The sequence below is a fragment of the Amblyraja radiata genome, chromosome 23 (assembly GCF_010909765.2).
Source record: "Amblyraja radiata isolate CabotCenter1 chromosome 23, sAmbRad1.1.pri, whole genome shotgun sequence".
NCBI classification, from domain to species: domain Eukaryota; kingdom Metazoa; phylum Chordata; class Chondrichthyes; order Rajiformes; family Rajidae; genus Amblyraja; species Amblyraja radiata.
Window position 1 is genome coordinate 23,794,020 of NC_045978.1, and position 16,536 is coordinate 23,810,555.

The following is a 16,536-nucleotide window of genomic DNA, read 5'->3' on the forward strand; positions in this document are numbered from 1 at the left end:
ACTCTTGCACCTATCTCGTTCTTGTTACTTAATTTAATAACTGATTGGTTAATCTTATTGAAAAGAAAAACTTGTCTTAAGTTGTCTTGGCTGGCTTGATTTTCTTCAGTTCTCTCACATTAGCTTTGAAGGAATGGGTTCAGATCGAAGGTTTTCACTTCGTTGTTCCTCGATACGTGGCTTGTTTCTTTGCCTTTATTTTAAGGGAAAAAATCTGGTAAATTTGTTTTCAATTTGTTTTCAGTATCCTGAGTCAGTGGTGCCTGCTGAATTTGACCCTCTTGGCCCGTTGTCATCAGGATGGGGTAAGAAAGACTTTAAACATGACGGCGGGGAAATGCATGTTTCTTTAAAATCACGTGCAACTCGGTTTATATTTAAATCCTTCTGGGGATTGTTTATGTAGAAATAAAGAACTGCATATGCTGGTTAATACGCAAAAGAACACAAAGTACTGGAGTAACTCAGCAGGTCAGGCAGCAGATCTGGAGAACCTTTCTTCACAAAACGGGTCTCGACCCAAAACATCACCTATCCATGTTCTCCAGAGAGGCTGCCTGACCTGCTGAGTTACTGCAGCACTTTTTGTCCTTTTGGAGATAATTTATGAGAAACATGCCACCAGTTACTAATTAGTCTCCATGTCACTCTTATAGAAAAGAGAACAGACAGCAATGGCAGAATGTACTTTGTAAACCACTTAACACGTACCACTCAGTGGGAGGATCCTAGGACAGAGGGGTGAGTAACACATGAATGATGCTAAGATGAATGTTGGTGATAGCATGCAATGAGGTAACTACAGGATGATAGATAAAAAAGATTCAGGTAAAGCGCTACTAATCACGGGTTCATCGTGGTCATGGGTGGATTGCGGTTGATTTTCAGTCACCCGTTTTCTGAAGTTTTAAAATCATTATCCATTTGACTTGAGGTGAGCTGTGGAAATGTTCCCTTGTTGCTGTATGGCTAATGAAACCTGGTTCTATTGAAGTTATATTTTACATTTAGTCTTGATTTATTCTTGAGAGCAACCTACAAGACCACGGCAATTTAAGAATAATTTAGTGCGCGCTGCTGTCGTAGTTCATAAGTTATGGGAACAGAATTAGGTCATTCAGCCCATCAAGTCTACTCCGCTATTCAATCATGGCTGATCTATCTTTCCCTCTCAACCCCATTCTCCTACCTTCTCCCCATAACTCCTGTCGCATTGGCAAATTTGCTTCCTCAATTTAAAACAGTAAAAAAATATTAATGACAATTCTCCATTACTAATTCTAACATTTTAATAAACTGAATGTAAATTTCCTAGCCTTGGTGCTGTTTTGAAGATCTCCACATCACTTTGTCACTTTAACTTAATTGGCACAGGATCTAAGATCCCATTGACTCCAGTGAAGGTTCTCAGTCTGCCGTGTGTGATTGCGTGGGTTTTCTTCGGGTGCTCCGGTTTCCTCCCAAGATCCAAAGATATGCAGATTTGTAGGTTGATTGGCTTTTGTAAATTGCCCGTGGTGGGCAAAAGTGGGATGGCATATAACTAGTGTACGGGTGATCAATGATCGATGTGGGCCGAAGGGCCTCTTGTTTCCACACTGTATCTCTAAACCAAACTAAATTGAATAAAACAGGCAGATATCAGCAATTTCAAATGGAAATGTTTTGATCTGTCTTCACCCACTAAGATCTTGACTACAGTAATATGTGATTTGTGGGGGTAGGTTGTAGTGTCATGTGTAATGCAGGAATAGTAAAAAGCAAACATTGATGTAGTATCACAGGAGAAGAAAGGATGGCTAGCACTAGTTTGCATTACTTTGGATACTGTTCACAGTAAAGAGACATACAGTTCATGTATGCTTGCTTATTCCTGCAGAATTCTCAATGAAAAGCCCTTGCCAGATGGATGGGAGATGCGGTTTACAGTCGACGGTGCTCCATACTTTGTGGATCATAATAGAAGAACAACAACATACATTGACCCACGTACTGGCAAGTCAGCACTGTAAGTTCTCAATTGGTATTACGCATGACTCGTGCAAAAATAAAATCTGAACATTGACTGTAATGAGGGGCAGAGTAGCATAACAAACGTCACTTTTAAAGTACATTTTGGCAGGTACATGGACAGGAAAGGTTTAAAGGGATATGGGCCAAATGCAGGCAGGTTGGACTAGTGTAGATGAGGCATCTTGGGCGAATTGGGCAAGTTGGACCGAAGGTCCTGATTCCATGCTGTACGACTCTATGACCCTCATAGGATCAAATCCTGTGCTTATGGTTATTGGATGAAAATATGCTCCAGATGAGATCTTAAGTCATAGTTTTGCCTAGCTATTCATTTGGATAGAAACATAGAAAAGAGGTGCAGGAGTAGGCCATTCGGCCCTTCGAGCCAGCACAGCCATTCATTGCGATCATGGATACTTAAAGGCTTCATATCAACAATGGAACAAATATCACAAATAGTAATGCTTTAGTTAATGTTTGATCAACAATTGTTTTACCCTAAATATATTGTAATCTTTCATATTCCTAATATAGAAATGCAGATTTATCAGCTACTGTATGCACCCCAAAGGAGTTACTTTGTAACATAATTAAATGCAATAAATGTGTAAAGAAATAAAAGATTTTGTGGTACTGTAAAAGGTCCATTACCCAGCATGTGGATAATTAATTATACTGGAGCAACCAAAATCAGCTGAGTGGCTCCTTCAGTGCTCCCTTGACTCTGGCTGTGAAATATTGGATCCTGGAATGTACCACGAGTGAAGTGCCAAATAGGTGTGTTGTTACAACACAGAAGCCCACAGAACAAATGTTCTCCAAATGGGCTCTTTGTAGCTGAAATGAAATACAAAGCTAAATAAAATTCCCCTCAAGTGTTAACATAGTTTATCTCTCCTCAGATAATGCATGGCAGGCTGAGTATTTTGATTCTCTTGGATTTTTCCAGCTCTGCAAGATTTTAGCTTTGTAAATGAAATCTAAAAAACTAGATGGAGCATGGGTAAAGAGTTTTGGCCTGCATCAAACCCATTCTAAATTTTTACAGAGAGTAGACTGTGCCATAAGAAGATCACTTTTGCCCTTTCTAAAATTAAATAAGCAGAAAGCATTTCTTGAGTTGTATAGTGGCTTTCTTCGTACTGAATCCTTTACTGCAGGTTCTGAGACTTCAGTTTTTACCTTGGTTATCACAGATAGACACGCACTAATCATGATTTATTGAGTAAATGGGGGAAAAGTGATAAAGGCATTTACATACCAGCCATTCCCAATAACCTTTTCTAACCCTTGTTCCTCGTCAGCAGATGCTTAAATGTAGTGAATGCCATACTTGACTTTCTAGGGTGCTACGCTTGCATGTTCTGTCAAATAGATAGAATTTGGAGTTGTAAACACTCCTGCATTATGTCAGAGATGCCGTTACATTGGAGTGGCACCAATTTGGAATGAAATTCAGTTTTCATATCTAATTTACACTAAATTACATGCTGTTTCTATTCAGGAGCTAGCCTATAATTTTGAGTTGAAATCTTCATGGCCCACAGTGTCTCTGCCGTACATGATGTCAAGACAATCGCACCATTTCCTGTATATCCATATGTCTCTCCAAAACCCTTTTAAACACCACCATCGTATATGCTTCGACCACCACCCATGAGCAATATCTAGTAGCATTTCTGGAGAACATGGATGGAAGACGTTTCGGATCTGAAGAAGGGTCTTGACCTGAAACGTCACCTATCTGTGTTCTGCAGAGATGCTGCCTGAGCCGTTGAGTTACTCTCGCACATTGTGTCCTTTCCTGGCAGATGGAGGCTTAGCACAAATCAGTTTCACAGAGCTTCTTTCTTTATTTTTTCAGATCGAACGGTCCAAACATCGCGTATGTCCGTGATTTCAGATCCAAAGTCTCCTATTTCAGGTTCTGGTGTCAGGTAAAAGCAGCTTTTCATTCAGTTCAAGTGGTAAAGTGTTTCCAAGCAATGGCTCCCATATGCAGCATCATAATGTGCGCAAGGCCCGTGTAAGATTAGAAATATCACTTCAACCAGCTAGTTGTCCCACATGACTCTGCTGACTTGTAGACCCGGTGGAAATTCTGGGCAAGTATTAAAGTATTTTAAGAAGAACGTGTGTTTTAGGTGATTGTAAACGAGCATTCTTTGTGTTCCAGCAACTGGCTGCGCCTCAGCACATAAAAATAACTGTGACCAGGAAAACTTTGTTTGAGGATTCGTTTCAGCAGGTAATGCTCATAGTTAAGTTTCTGGGAAGATTGGGGTGTGGGGATCTCACTGGGTATGTCTGATCCAAGGTCTCTGTTAGCACCCATTTCATTGGTGCTGGTGTGCGAGTGCTACATTTACATAGAACATAGAACACAGGAAAGGGCCCTTCGGCTCGCGATGTTTGTGCCGTGCATGATGCCCAATTAAACTGATCTCATTTGCTTGTACATGATCCATATCCTTCCATTCCATGCAATTAGGCGCACCAAGTCTGTGCTGACCAGCGATCACCCCATACATTAGTACTATACTACACACTAGGGACAATTCACAAAAGTTAAGTAACCTACAAACCTGTACGTCTTGTGGGTGTGGAAGGAAACCGGCGAACTTGGAGAAAACCCCGCAGGTCACAGGGAAAACATACAAACTCTGTACAGGCAACTCTACCACTGTGCTTCCCTTGTTGTATGAATACTGTTGGGTACAAAGATTCTTGCAAAGGTCGAAATCCTGGAACATCCACCTCTAAGAGGGCAATTGGTGATGGGGAATAAACTCCTAGATCTTGAAAAGTAATATATTTTTTAAGTTGATAGCTTTGTAGATAAAGCTTTTTTTTAAACATGATTTCCATGCAAGATATTTGATGATATCCTCAGATTAACCTCTGCCTTGTTTCAGATCATGAGCTTCAATCCTCAAGACCTGCGAAGGAGGTTATGGATCATTTTCCCCGGAGAGGAAGGCTTAGATTATGGAGGTGTGGCAAGGCAAGTATCTTCAACGTGGGAGCAAGTTGTATCAAGATATCAATTTTGTTCAATGGAATCATCAATTTTCAGAAGGAAGAATGATTAGTAAGGTCGTCTGTACGGAGTTTGTATGTTCTCCCCATGACCTGTGTGGGTTTTTCTGGGTGCTCCGGTTTCCTCCCACATTCCAAAGACATGCAGGTTTGTAGGTCAATTGGCTTGGTAAAATTGTAAATTGTCCTTAGTGTGTATAAGATAGTGTTAGTGTGCAAGGATCATGGTCAGCGTGGATTTGGTGTGCCAAAGGGACTGTTTCCACGTTAATCTAGTGAGGCATGTAAATAACTTTACACCAAAAAGGGGAAACATTGTTCAGCGATTGTTGTTTCTGTTTAAATAATTCACTCCCTTTCAAGATGAAATGTGTGTCAATCTGTTAATTTCAGCTAAAAGAAAAAATGTGCTGTTTCCAATATTTGTGGGAACTTTGGTGCATATTACTGTTCTGTTGCTATCCTTGGTTTTTAATGAAATTCAGAAAAGGTCTACCATGGTCAACAAGGATTGACTGGTCCACCACACTTGATGTTCACTTATTGTAAAAACAAGTCAGATTGTACATTAGCATCTTTTTTTCAGTGTATCTAATATTGATATTTTTTTAAATAGGGAGTGGTTCTTCCTACTGTCCCATGAAGTTTTGAACCCCATGTATTGCCTCTTTGAGTATGCTGGGAAGGAAAGTTATTGCTTGCAAATAAATCCTGCATCTTACATCAACCCAGATCATCTGAAGTACTTCCGATTCATCGGCCGTTTCATAGCCATGGTATGTTCTCAAAGCTTAATGATACTAATTTTGTTTTTAATCTATGTATGCAAGACTAAAACTTGTCACAAGCTATTTGTTTGGCTAGATACTGTTTTTGGTTCTTGTGTGTTAGAATGTGCACATGGAAAAATAATGTAATTGAGATTTAACATAGAACACAAAGTGCTGGAGTAACTCAGCAGGTCAGGCAGTATCTCTGGAGGACATGGATGGGTAGCCCTTCAGTGAGAATTTGCACATTAAGATGCAAAGGGTGCTTAAAATGATTCTGGGAGTGAGGAAATTGTGTTATGGAGAAGCATTGAAACAGCTGCGTTATTCGCCTTGAAGGGTGAAGGTTACAAAGGGATTTGATGTAGGTGTTTAAAATCGTAGAATACATGCAAGAGGCGATGAAGAGAAACTGGTCCCATTATCAATGGGGCCAAGAATTGGGCGACATGGGATGAAGGTATCAAAAACAATACGAGTAACAACCTTTCTCACACAGCAAATAGTCCGAAATGCACTACTGGTAGAGGCCAATATTACTGTGGTGTCCAAAAGGGAACTGGATAAGTACCCAGAAGGAAATAATTTGCATAGTCAAAATAGGCAGGGGAGTGGGACTAGTGGGATTGCTGTTACCTGGAGCTGATAGTGACTTAATAGACAGTATGGTCTCCTTCCATGCTGTGACCATTGGTGCTTCTCAATTTGTTAAGATATCAAACTGATCAAGTTGATCAAATCAAATTGATATATATTTGATCAATTTATTGTATATACTTAAAACATGTGTATATATATATACACGCACACGCGCACACACACACACAACAAATTGATATATATAGATGGATATTTGATGAATTTATACATAAGTATGTAACATATATTTGTATACATATAAAGATTCATATTTAATCAATTTGTTAGGTCAATATATTTGTTAGGTATATATATATCAATTTGTTTTTATATATCAATCAGTTGGGTTGGAACTCTTTCCAGCGGTAGACTGAAGCAAAATGGCAGAATATGGAGTTTAGTGCAATTTCACTATAACTCACCTCATGATCTCGCAGTTTCAGATATCTTGTAGGATTTACTTTGTCCCTCAAGACATATGTTTTAAAGTTATCATCAAACAGCACGGAAACATGTCCTTTGTCCCTCAATATCCATGCCGACCATGAATTGTTTTGATAGAGAAAGTGTGCGTGTGTCCCATGGGGAAGAGCGGACCAGAGTCCACTGATACAAGGCCATGGAATTAAAATAGAAAAGTTAGCTGAAGCTATTCGGAGACTGATGAGAATGTTGGGCTTGCCGGCACAGGTCAATTGAGAATGCTGCAAGTAAGATTTTGGAGAAATATGTAAGGAAGGGGATGTAGGGGATCTATTGAGGATGAGAAATGTTAAAGGTGGGCTTAACAAGCATTGGCATGGCTGTAGGTCCAAATAACCTGAATAGACACAAAAATCTGGAGTAACTCAGCGGGACAGGCCGCATCCCTGGAGAGAAGGAATGGGTGACACTTTGGGTCGAGACCCCTTTAGTCTTGTATATTCTGTACAATTTAGGTGTAGTTTCCTAAGTTTTTGTTTATATCATTTCTCAAATTTCTTTTTGCAGCATTAACTTTTGGTATCAATTGTATTTGCCACATCCTTTGGTATGAATGTATAGCATTAAGTTGAATTTCCATTATATTTCATACTTTTCCTTAACTTCTCTGGTGGTCAAGTGTGATTTACCGTATACTTGCAAAGGTCTACAGCAATAACCTTCAAAGTTAAAATGTGTACAATATTGTGGACCTGTATTTTAGTGCAAAGTAAATACACAGCTGCAATCTAACACTTCGTACTGACTGTTCCTGTTAACTTTGGTGCTAAATGCACTGCCGGTCTGGATTAGTTAAGATAAGCAGTTAGTTCTCATTGGAATAAACAGTTCTTGCTTTGTTTCTCAATCTTTTCATCTTGCTGAATATTGACACGAGACATTTGTTACCAGCCTCAAAATGTAAAGTAAATCTCCCAAGGGCTTATCGGTGTTAATGTACTGTTGTGTTTTTGTGCTGGCAAAGTGTATGCTTCGTAATAATTATTTCCAGTAATTGTTTCTAAGTTTTGTTCCTGTACTTCCTTTCAATGGTAGGCATTATTTCATGGGAAATTCATTGACACTGGATTCTCTCTGCCATTTTACAAACGGATTCTGAACAAAGCAATAGTAACCAAAGACTTGGAATCTATCGATCCGGAATTTTACAATTCCCTCATTTGGATAAGGTTGGTACTTGATATTTTAGTTGTGCTGATGGCTTTCTTTGGTTATTACTGTCTAGTCAACTGAATATAATAATATTGAAGAAGTTTAACTTAAGACAGAGAGGTCATGAAAATTAATCAGCACAGCACATAATTCTTTTCCATATTTGGTCGGAGGCAACATTTTACAACCTCAATCTTTTTGGATTTAGACTTTAGAGATACAACACAGAAACAGGTCCTTGGACCCACCGAGTCTACGCCAACCAGCGATCACCCCCTACACCAACCTACACACACTAGGGACAATTTTACAACTTACTGAAGACAACCTACAAATCTGTACGTCCTTGTAGTGTGGGAGGAGACTGGAGCACCCGGAGAAAACCAATGCGGTCACAGGGAGAATGTACAAACTCCATACAGACAGCAACTGTAGTGAGGATCAAAACCCGGGTCTCTGGTGCTGTAAGGCAGCGACCGTTGTGCCACTCTGTTTAAAAAAAAATTTTTAAACAAGATGTGAGGAAACTTTGTTCATTTCTTGCAGTAGAAGTTATCATCCATGTATTAATACTGCCAATTTATTTACATGCGAATACAACGTCAACCGTGAGCCTTTTATTTGCGTTGCACTGACAATCATACTGGACGCCATTTCTCGGTCTCATACTGAGTGAATCCCACTGAACCTGGACTCCACTTTCTTGAATACAAATTTAATGCTGTTAATAATGATTTTATCCACTGTATGATGAGGATTTCATCAGTTGGGAGATGTCGAGACAGAATGTGTAATGACTGGGTTAATTTCAGTTAGATAGGCTGGGATATTCTTTAGGGCATAGGAGACTGAGGGTGACCTTATTGAGGTGCACAAGATCACAAGGGGCATGGTTAAAATGAACACTCGTTTTTTTTTTCCTAAGGTAGATGCTTCTAAAACTCCAGGGCATAAGTTTAAGATTAGAGATTAGAGAGGAGAGATTTAAGAGGGACGCAGAATGTAGTCTGCATCTGGAATGACCTGTCAGAGGAAGCTATGGAAGAGGATACAATTATGATTTCTAGAAGACATTTGGACAAATTTATGAAAAGGAAGGGTTTAGAGGACCAAATTCAGGAACTTGGGGCAAGTCCAGTGTGCCAATTTGGACAAGGTGAACCAAAGGGCCTGCTTCTGTGCAGCATTCTGTAGGAACTCTTCCCACAGATGTTGCTGGTTGCTGAGTCTCGTTTTATTGCAGTGGAAGGCCAGAAGAACAATGCAGTGCTCATTATGTAAATCTAACTTTAACTTTTTTTTAAATCTGTCGCAGATATTTTCAATGGAAACATGTCACCTCTCTGAAGTAGGATTGGTAATTTTCCATAGGCAGTGTTGACCTCCTCTTCAGAGAAATGTTATTTTTATGTTAGCTTTCTCAGTTTGATTGGTTCACTTTGTGCTGTTCGTATTGAAATTGGAACCAGCTTGCATTTGGCTCTGTAATCATTTACGGAAAATTGTCTGTTGTTTCTAGGGAGAACAAACTGGAAGAATGTGGTCTGGAAATGTATTTCTCAGTTGACAAAGAAATTTTAGGTGAAATACAAACACATGAGCTGAAACCTGATGGCAATAATACACTGGTGACTGAGGAAAACAAAGAGGAGTACATTGGGTAAGGTGGTGGCAAAGAATATATTTTTGTGTGGCAGCAAAACAATAAATGTAATTTTAAAATTTTATTATGTTAGACTTTAGACTAGGGAACCTTCGGCCCACTGAGTCTATTCCGACCTGCGATTGCCCCATACATTACCACTAAAGGTTCAAAGGTTTCTAAGGATTCTTTATTAGTCACATACACCTAGGTGTAGTGAAATTCTTGTTGCCATTGCAGCACATAAAAAAAAGAATACAAACATGACAATAATAAAGAACTTTAACATAAAAAACATCCCCCCACAATGGTTTCCATTATGAGGGAAGGCACTAAGTCCAGTCCCATCCCCATGTCCACCCATAGTCAGGCCTATTGAGGCCTCCGCAGTCGCCGCTACGGAGGCCCGAGGTTCCAGGCCCTTCTCGCCGGGTGATGGTGCTCCGGCATCGGGAAAATCCTCTCAGCGGCTTGGGACACCTGGAACGGCCGCCTCCCTACTCGAGACCGCGGCTTCCGAAGCCAACAAGGCCGCGCCGGATGGAGCTCCACTACTGGCGATCTCGTCGCGAGATCCCAGACTCCCGGTGAAAAGTATCCTACACACTTCTACAATTCTACCAAAGCCAATTAACCAAAAAGCCTGCACATCTTGGGAGTGAGGGAGGAAACCAGAGCACCCAGAGAAAACCCACATGATTGTGAGGGGAACGTATAAACTCTGTACAGACAGCATCCATAGTCAGGATTGAACCCAGGTCTCTGGCGCTATAAGGCAGCAACTCTACTGCTGCGCCGCTGTGCCGCCCATTTTAGGATTATGTTAGAATTATATTATGTGGAATATATTAGCTATAGGTTATGTGTAATATTCTTTCTTGTGCCCACTGCTTGAATCATTAACACAAGGTGTTTCAACTGCATAGACTTGTAGCTGAGTGGAGACTATCGCGTGGCGTTGAAGAACAGACGCAGGCATTCCTGGAGGGCTTTAATGAAGTGCTTCCTTTACACTATCTTCAGTCATTCGATGCCAAAGAATTGGAGGTATTGCAATTTATTGAGTGTTTTTAATTTAATTTGCACACCTACCTGAATAAAGATATACCGGCTTATTTTTCTCCCTCCTGATATTGAGTGAAATACAGATCAGTTTTGAGATGCATGAAAACAGGCCCTTAAGCCCACTGAGTCTATGCCGACCATTGATCACACTAGTTCTGTCACAGAGTCATACAGTGTGGAAACAGACCCTTCAGCCCAACGTGTCCATGTCGAACAACATGTTCCTTCTAGACTAGTCCTACCTGCCTGCGTTTGGCCCATATCCCTCTAATCTTATCCTACCCATGTAGTTCTATAAACGTGATACCTTCCACTTTCGCATCCTGCACACTCGGGGCAATTTACAGAGGTCAATTAATCTACAAATCGCTTATCTTTGGGATGTGGAAGGAAGCTGGAGCAACCGAAGGAATCCCTTCAAGTGCTTCAGTTTCTCCTCGCATCCCAAAGACGTTGCAAGAAGAACGTGCAAACCCCACACGGTGAGCACCGAAGGTCAGGATCGAGCTTGGGTTTTCAGAGCTGTGAAGCAGAGGCTCTACTAGCTGTGCCACTATGCCAAGTTTGAAAGAAACAAAGGTCTTCAGCCTGTGAATGCCTCGTATAGTCGGCATCCACCATATATAAACTATGCTGTTGTTTTCCTTCATCGATTCATTTTTGTACAACTATTTTACATTTGTCAACTCATTCCCGCATATGTGTGACGTACTCCAGGAATATGTAAGACTCTTTCTATGCAACACGTCATCAGTTTTGCTCTTGAGTATTCCAACACTTTGAGCAACTCTTTCAAGCAAAGTTTGTGTCAAAACTAAATCCAAAATCTGGTTCCTCTTGTTTAAAACCACAATCCAATCCAGATAGATCTGGACTTTTGTTTCTGGATTTTGATGCTGATTCCAGTTTAGACACAGCTTTGTTTGGAGTGTTGGAAAGTTCATGTTGTCTTTCAGAGTCACCTCTAAATAATTTCTGTCAATGTTTTGAGGTGTTTCCTAGGGAAGTGGATGGAAGTATTTTATATTTGTATGCTCGGTAAAGCTGTCCCATGCCAAGATGGAGCAACTCTAAAGGTTGCTCAGAAGAGATGACCTTAAAATGATAAACTTAAAAGTACAGTAGTTTAGTTTAGAGATTCAGCACAGAAACAGGCCCTTCGGCCCACTAATTCCACGCCAACCAGTAATCACACCGTACACGAGCACTATCCTACACACTAGGGACAATTTACAATTTTTACCAAAGCCGATTAACCTACAAACCAATACATCTTTCGATTGGACGGAAACTGGAGAACTCGGGGATAACCCAAGTGGTCACGGGAGAACGTACAAACTCTGTACAGGCAGTACCCATAGTCAGGATTTAACCTGGGTCTCTGGCGCTTTGAAGCAGCAACTCCACTGCCTAATCACCGTGCCGCCCCAGAACATCAGAAGGCTGTTAACCCATTGATTATATGACAGTTCTCTTGAAAAAAGGCCACGTATAATTTAACTTCACTGAGCAACACAAACAAGTACTTAAGGAACTCAGCGGATTAGTCAGTTTCTGGGCAGATGACGTTTCTGGTCAGGAACTTCTTCACTGGCCTTCATACCTTTTCCAAAAATATCTTCTCAATGTGGAAACCAACACCAGATTACTGACCACCTAGATATCAACTGAGCAAAGTCAGCGGCTGCCAGAATCACAGAAAGGTCACCGCACAGGAGGTGTTAATTTGGCCCATTAAGGTTGTGCTAGCCCCATGCAGGAGCAATTAGCTTCTGTTTTACCTCATAGCTTGGAGATCTATTCCTTTTCAATATTGATATACTTGTGTTTTAAACATCACAGTTGAATTACTGCCACTCTTCCCTTTGGTAGTGCATTCCAGATTCTAGCCATTTGTCTGCAAAAAAGTTTCCCCTTGTTTTCCCTTGGTGCTAGCTTTACTCTCCAATTCTGCTCTAAGTTTTCTCTGGAACTTCAGAGGTTGAGGGGAGACCTTAGAGATAGTCCCGAAACAGGCCCTTCGACTCACCGAGTCCATGCCGACCAGCGAGCACCCCGTACACTAACACTATCCTACACACTAGGGACAATTTACAATTTTACCAAAGCCAATTACAAATTACAAACCTGTACATCTTTGGAATGTGGGAGGAAACCGGAGCGATCATAGGGAGAATGTACATGCAGGCAATACCCGTAGTCAAGATCAAACCCAGGTCTCTGGCACTGTAAGGCAGCAGTTGTACCACCATGCCATTGTTCCGCCCTTGATAGAAGTATATAAAATTTGTATGGGGTTGACCGTCGGAACGCTTTTCCCAGTGTGGAAATGTCCAGCAATAGAGGACATAGCTGTAAGGTGAGAGGGAAAGTTTAATGGGGACGTGCAGGGCAAGATTTCTTACAGAGTTTTGGGGGTCTGCAATGCATTGCCAGGGATGGTGGTGGAAGTAGATACGATATTGGCATTTAAGAGGCTTTTAGATAGGCACATGGTAGAGCAAGGAATAGAGGGATATGGATCCTGTACAGGCGGACGAGATCAGTTTAACTAGGCATCATGTTCGGCACAAGCATTGTGTTCCTGTGCTGTACTGTTCTATGTTCTATGTCCGATTAGCTTCTTTTTTTTTTTAAGTGTCTTTACATTTTTACAGGTGCTGCTTTGTGGAATGCAAGAGATTGATTTGAATGATTGGCAGAGAAATGCAATTTATCGGAACTACACCAGAAACAACAAACAAATAATCTGGTTTTGGCAGGTATGGACGAACTCTGCATTCTTTGCACGGTGAGATAAAATGTTCTTGCTGCAGTAGTGCCTTAATTGGTCTTCATTATTTCAAAAACTTTAAAGAAATAATTCATTTGAAAGAATTTGATAAGAGTTGTAGTTGCCAGGCTTAGAAACAGGACTTTCAGCCCCACTGTCCATGCCGGTTTACCTGCTTTCCTGAGCTAATCAGTTTTGCCCATATTTGGGCAATATGCTTCTAAACTTCTCCTATTAAGGCATATATCCAAACTGTTTTTTAAACATTGTCATTCTACCCACCTCTACCACTTCTGCTGATAGTGAGCCTCACATACCAGGTCCTCTCATTTTCAACCCATGCCCTCTAGTTTTTGTCTTCCTTGCTGTAGGGGGCAAATACTCTGACCTTCCATCTTATCTATACCTTTCATGATTGTACAAACCTCTCAGGTCATGCCTCAATCCCCTTCATTCCAGGAAAACAGTACCACCCCCAAACCAATTGTTATAATTCATGCCCTTTAGTTAGCAATGTTACAAAATTTTGAGATTTAAAAAATCAAGTCTGTAATTTATCCCATCAGATAAAGCATAAAAATAAGTTTAATTTGACACCTAATTCACTTTCATATCTCAAGTATTTAAAAAGTTATGGCCATTTTCATACTGGGAAATGAGCATCTTGTTCCCTATTGATTTTCTATGGACATAACAAAAAAGCTGTGATCGTAAACAGTCAAAAGCCCATAACTTTCTTAAAAATTAAGAGAACTGAATGAAATTTTCAGTTATCATAGATTGAAGCATTCTGAAACAAATATAAAATAATCTTACTTGGATGACCTGAAATTAAAGCATATAATTAGTTAGTTATCTAATTGTAGCTAATTTCAGACTTCAATTACTAGATCTAAACATCTATCCATTTCTTAATAAATGATTAACATTTTTAAATAGTCTAAATGTCCAAATAATATTCACAAATAATTCACAATAAAACATGATTTTAAAATCTCATTTACATTAATTTATAGGCCAAATGGAAGGAATTTAGTGTTTAATTGCTGTAAATAAATGCCCATTTAAATCAGCTTTCCAGTGGGTCCCCGTGGAACGCGCTGGTTTAGAACGTTCACATTGCGGTAGATTTGTGCCCCAAATGCCGAGAAAAATACTGCGGGATATAATGGGCCCAAAATGAGCTACTCGCAATATTACACTTTGTATAAAGGGATCTTTAGAAGCCCTTTTTAATGTAAAAATATACAGCCTACCTTCTGTGGTTTGCTTTATGAGACCCTGCGGTTGCTGGCGGTCGCGGGTTTAGAGATTGATTTTTAAACTACTATAACTATTATTCAAGGCCTTTAAACCTAATAATAGCTTTTGCGACGGGGTCTTTCAGCGATTTTTCGTTAATAATTAACTAGGCTGAACATTTTCGATTGGAACAGCTTAGAGAAAATCGCGTTTTAAACCCGCCCCCTCTAAACGGCGCCAAAATCGCGCACACCCGCAGCGACAGATTTTCAGCGACGCTTCAGGTAGGCTTTGCAACATACCTACTTTAGTCCCAGCAACATCCTTTTGAATCTCTTCTGCACTCTCTATAAGCCAAATAACAACCATCCTATAATATTCCTATAATATTATACAACATCTGCGGCCTGGTCTTTATTAACCTCATATTAGATCATCAAATGCACTGGGTAATAATAATTTGCCTTTAACAGGTTTTCCTGCCACAGTGTTTGGTTTGATCTATGCGTTAGTGTGGTCAAAGAATGTTTTTACAAGCCTAATGCATTGTGGTAACAGCAAAATACAAGCCAGGAGGACTGAGTGAATTTAGGTATGGTAAAGGGGCATGTGTGAACTGTTTAATACATCTGCCTCAACTCAATGATGTTTTGTTAGATTGTGAAAGAAATGGACAACGAGAAACGAATGCGTCTGCTGCAGTTTGTCACTGGGACGTGCCGTCTTCCGGTCGGTGGCTTTACAGATCTAATGGGTAAGCAGGACTGGTTGATTGTAAACAGGATCTTTCCTCACTTTGGGTGATTACAAACTAAATGGGCAACTTTTTAACGGAATTATCACTGTCTAGTTCTGAAGTGATATTGCATGATTGGAATGAGAGATTGTTTGCTGCATTAATTGGCATTGTGGGCTGGGGGCTGTAGCCCAGCCTGGCAGTGAAGGTCGGTGGATCCGGAATGGAAGCGGCTGGGGAGGTGGTGCAGGCCGAGGGAGGCGGTGAAGGCTGAAGGCTGGAGGTAGCGTCTGCAGCCCGGCTTGGTGCTGAAGGTCTGTAGGCCCTTCCGCTGTAACCAAAATCTGTTTTAACGATCTCTGTAATAATGAGGGTTCACTGCACTGAATATGTATTAGTTGTGTTAATGTGCCTGTAAAGCTGCAGCAAGAAAGAATTTCATGGTCCCCTTCCTCAATCGTGCGTTTAATGTCACTTGTGCGAAGTGCAAATGCACAATAAAAATATTTTCTTATAAACACTCCAGTAAAGTATTGCCTATCCAAGCACATCCCGATCATCAAATGTACAGAAATAGTCCATTGATCCCGTATGCCAAGGGTTCCCAACCTGGGGCAAATACCCCCAGGGGGTACATTTCGCCTACCCAAAGGGTGTAAATTTGTTGATTCTGGATTTGTACATTTTTCTCATTGACTGACTGTGTTTGGTTCTGGTATACCGGTATCTGTCCATCATTAATTGTTCATTATTATTATTATTATTATTATTATTATTATTAAACTTTTATTACACTCATGGGCCAGTTAAAATACGACATTACATAGATTACATTGCATATAAAACACAATAAATTACATATAAAAGCTTAGTAAATGACTTATAAGAGCACCATAAATTACATACAAAAACATAATACATAGTTTAAAATCCAGATTTAAAAAAAAGATCAGTGTCCTACAACGAGACAACTATACCAATA

The 16,536-nt window shown here is 40.2% G+C and overlaps 1 protein-coding gene across 2 annotated transcripts in view; it reads left to right on the forward strand.

Annotated features, from left to right (window-relative positions):
- itch (itchy E3 ubiquitin protein ligase) overlaps positions 1-16,536 on the forward strand; it is a 76,335-nt gene that overhangs the window by 49,872 nt on the left and 9,927 nt on the right. The window contains exons 11-22 of one of the 2 annotated variants that reach the window (XM_033041805.1): positions 245-305; positions 657-741; positions 1,880-2,008; positions 3,878-3,950; positions 4,190-4,261; positions 4,929-5,021; positions 5,673-5,828; positions 7,980-8,113; positions 9,616-9,756; positions 10,665-10,785; positions 13,461-13,565; positions 15,476-15,572. In XM_033041805.1, the coding sequence (XP_032897696.1) occupies positions 245-305; positions 657-741; positions 1,880-2,008; positions 3,878-3,950; positions 4,190-4,261; positions 4,929-5,021; positions 5,673-5,828; positions 7,980-8,113; positions 9,616-9,756; positions 10,665-10,785; positions 13,461-13,565; positions 15,476-15,572 (1,267 nt within the window). Of the gene's footprint in view, positions 1-244; positions 306-656; positions 742-1,879; positions 2,009-3,877; positions 3,951-4,189; positions 4,262-4,928; positions 5,022-5,668; positions 5,829-7,979; positions 8,114-9,615; positions 9,757-10,664; positions 10,786-13,460; positions 13,566-15,475; positions 15,573-16,536 lie in introns of both variants that reach the window. The other variant, XM_033041806.1, reaches the window with a different exon arrangement.